Below are 2,796 nucleotides of genomic sequence, written 5' to 3' on the forward strand. Positions count from 1 at the left end.
AATAATTGGTTTGGAAATCTTGATGGATCTGGGGGCAATGGAAGTTGAGGTGTTCGGTGATTCAGAATTGGTAATAAACCAACTAAAATGGGAGTTCAAGTGCAGACATATCACCATGGCCGGATACTATTTGGCGGCCACACAATTGTTGAGTTATTGGGATTCTGATATATCGGTAAGTCATGTTCCCAGGGGAGCCAACCTAACAGCCAATGAGATGGCACAATTGGCCTCAGGCATACTAGTACAGGAGAGAAGGTATGGAAAGGGGATTCAGCCTGGATATAATGGTTCAGGAAGCTGAGATAGAAGATTGGAGATCGCCCATCATCCATCATTTGAAAGATCCTTCTTCACCCACCAGCAAGAAGAATAGACAGCAAGCAACTAAGTATGCCTTGTGGGTGAAAGACCTACTAAGGAAGACTCCAGACGGGTTATTATTGAAATGCTTAGGCCAAGAGGAGTCCATAAAAGTGATGGCCGAAGTACATGAAGGAGTATGTGGAGCACATCAGGCAGGGACAAAGATGATGTGGTTGCTTAGGCGATATGGTTATTTTTGGCCCGACATGGAAAAAGATTGCAAGTCTTATGCCCGAGGATGTGAGGAATGTCAAAGACACGGACCTCTCCAACATGTGCCCTCAGTACCTTTGAATCCAATAGTTAAGCCTTGGCCCTTCTGAGGATGGGCGATGGACTTCATCGGGCAGGTTTACCCGGCTTCTAGCAAGGGACACACTTTTATCATTGTATCAACGGATTACTTTACCAAGTGGGTAGAGGCCTCGGCGATGAAAACCATAACCTCAACTACGGTCAAACATTTTATTGAGACTAAGATTCTGCATAGATTTGGGGTGCCTGAAACCATAGTGACGGATCGCGGGCCATCTTTTATTTCAAAAGAAGTTGAAGAATTTCAAACAACTACAAAATAAAGATGATCCGGTCAAGTTCTTATTACCCACAGTCAAATGGCCAGGCTAAATCCAGAAACAAGATTTTGGTGAACATTATCAAAAGAATGGTGTTGGACAGTCTGGAGAAGTGGCATGAAAAGATGGGGAATACTCTGTGGGCATACAGGACTTCCAAGAGGGCAGGTACAGGGACAACTCTTTATGCTCTAACCTTCGGGCAAGATGCAGTGCTTCCCATGGAGATCAATGTGAGTTCTGTCAGAATTCAAAATCAGTTTGGGTTACACAGCGAAGAATACATCGAAGCCATGTGTCAAGGGATTGAAGACTTAGATGTAACCCGAATTGAAGCTCTGAACCATATTCAGGAAGGAAAGAGGGATGTTGCCCGAGCATATAACAAGAGGGTGAAAGTAAAATCTTACAAGGAAGGGGATTTGGTGTGGAAGACAGTTCTTCCTCTTGGAGCTCAGCTTAGGGGCTTTGGAAAGTGGAGCCCGACGTGGGAAGGTCCTTTCATAGTTAGTCAAGTATTAGACAAGGGGGGGTACTACTTGACGGACCTCGAAGGGAATTGGCAGAAACATCCCATTAATGTTAAATTCTTAAAAAAATATTGTCCTACATTATGGGATGTTAGAGATTGTTACCATTGAGGAGGACGCAAGGTAAAGCAGACTTCGGGATATCAAGGTGCAGTGTATGATCACCAACCATTCAAAAGAAGATAGAAAAACAAAAAGTTGCTAAGATAATGTTTATTTCATTTCGACAAATTGGTGATATTTACAAACAGATCCAAGTTCAAAGTACTACATTCGATTCCTTCTGGATACAATGTTATTTTCAGCTGGTTTTTCGATGTCTTCCTGGATAGGACCTGATCAGGTGATCGGGTTGTTTGGCCAAGACGCGCCTGGTAGGGGATCTTCAGGCAGAGTTACCACCACGTGTGATGGTGAAGCCTGATTTATCACGACGGCAAACAGAAAGGCAAACCGTCGTGAGGAAACTGCCTGACCAAGGGTGTTGGAGATAGCAGGGTGTTTGACTAAGGGTGTTAGAGATAGTATTTATCTGATGAGAACTCTTTTTCTCATGAAAATGGAGTTTTAAGAAACCCCACTTAAACTCTGAAGAACTCATTTCACAGTTTTGAAATAAAACTAAGGAAGCAGAAACACCTGGGGTGGATAAAAGATGTGATCGAGGATGATTTGTGGGGAGAACCAGAATTTATAGGAATGTCACAAGGTAGTTCAAGGGTCGTGGGAAGATCGAGAGACTCCGGGTGGCGTTAATCTCCACCAGAAGATACAAGTTCCAAGAGCAAGGGTGCAGACGCATGCAGCTTTTCAATTAATATTGGCGCCTGGAATTCCAGGCTAAATATCAATTGAAGGGGGCACTGTTTGGATCAAAACCTAAACTTTGAGCTTATAAGGGAGTTGGCCCAAAAAGAGAAGGAAAAGCCCGAAGCTCAGCCCAAACCTAGAAAATAGAGAAGCCCGTTTCTGACTAGGTGCAGGCCATGCAGACTACTTGCTCACCTACCCAATGGCCAAGTGGTATAGACCAGCCAGCTAATCAGCCCAAAAAGTACTTTTAAATGGCAGTACAAGTAAATAGCTGATGAGTCACTATCCTTCAAACTACATTCGGGCAAGATTATTGCTACAGGAGGCCAAACCAAGGTGGCTATAAAAGGAGAAGGAGAAGTCAGAATCAAGGACACTCAAACAAACAAACAAAAGCACAAACTCTGCTCAAAAGCCAGATTTGCCTTCAAAACGAAGCTGTAGTCAGCCCAAGCTTTCGTCCCTTTCGGGATAAACCCTTTGTAATAGCTCTGCTACCCTACTCAAAGCCT

The 2,796-nt window shown here is 43.7% G+C and overlaps 1 protein-coding gene across 1 annotated transcript; it reads left to right on the forward strand.

Annotated features, from left to right (window-relative positions):
* Positions 1-946: 946 nt before the first annotated feature.
* On the forward strand, positions 947-1,895 carry LOC126602905 (uncharacterized). The gene is made up of 2 exons (XM_050269727.1): positions 947-1,436; positions 1,804-1,895. The coding sequence occupies exons 1-2, from the start codon at positions 947-949 to the stop codon at positions 1,893-1,895; spliced, it is 582 nt and encodes a 193-aa protein (XP_050125684.1).
* The last annotated feature ends 901 nt before the right edge of the window (positions 1,896-2,796 follow it).

The sequence above is a fragment of the Malus sylvestris genome, chromosome 15 (assembly GCF_916048215.2).
Source record: "Malus sylvestris chromosome 15, drMalSylv7.2, whole genome shotgun sequence".
Lineage (NCBI taxonomy): Eukaryota > Viridiplantae > Streptophyta > Magnoliopsida > Rosales > Rosaceae > Malus > Malus sylvestris.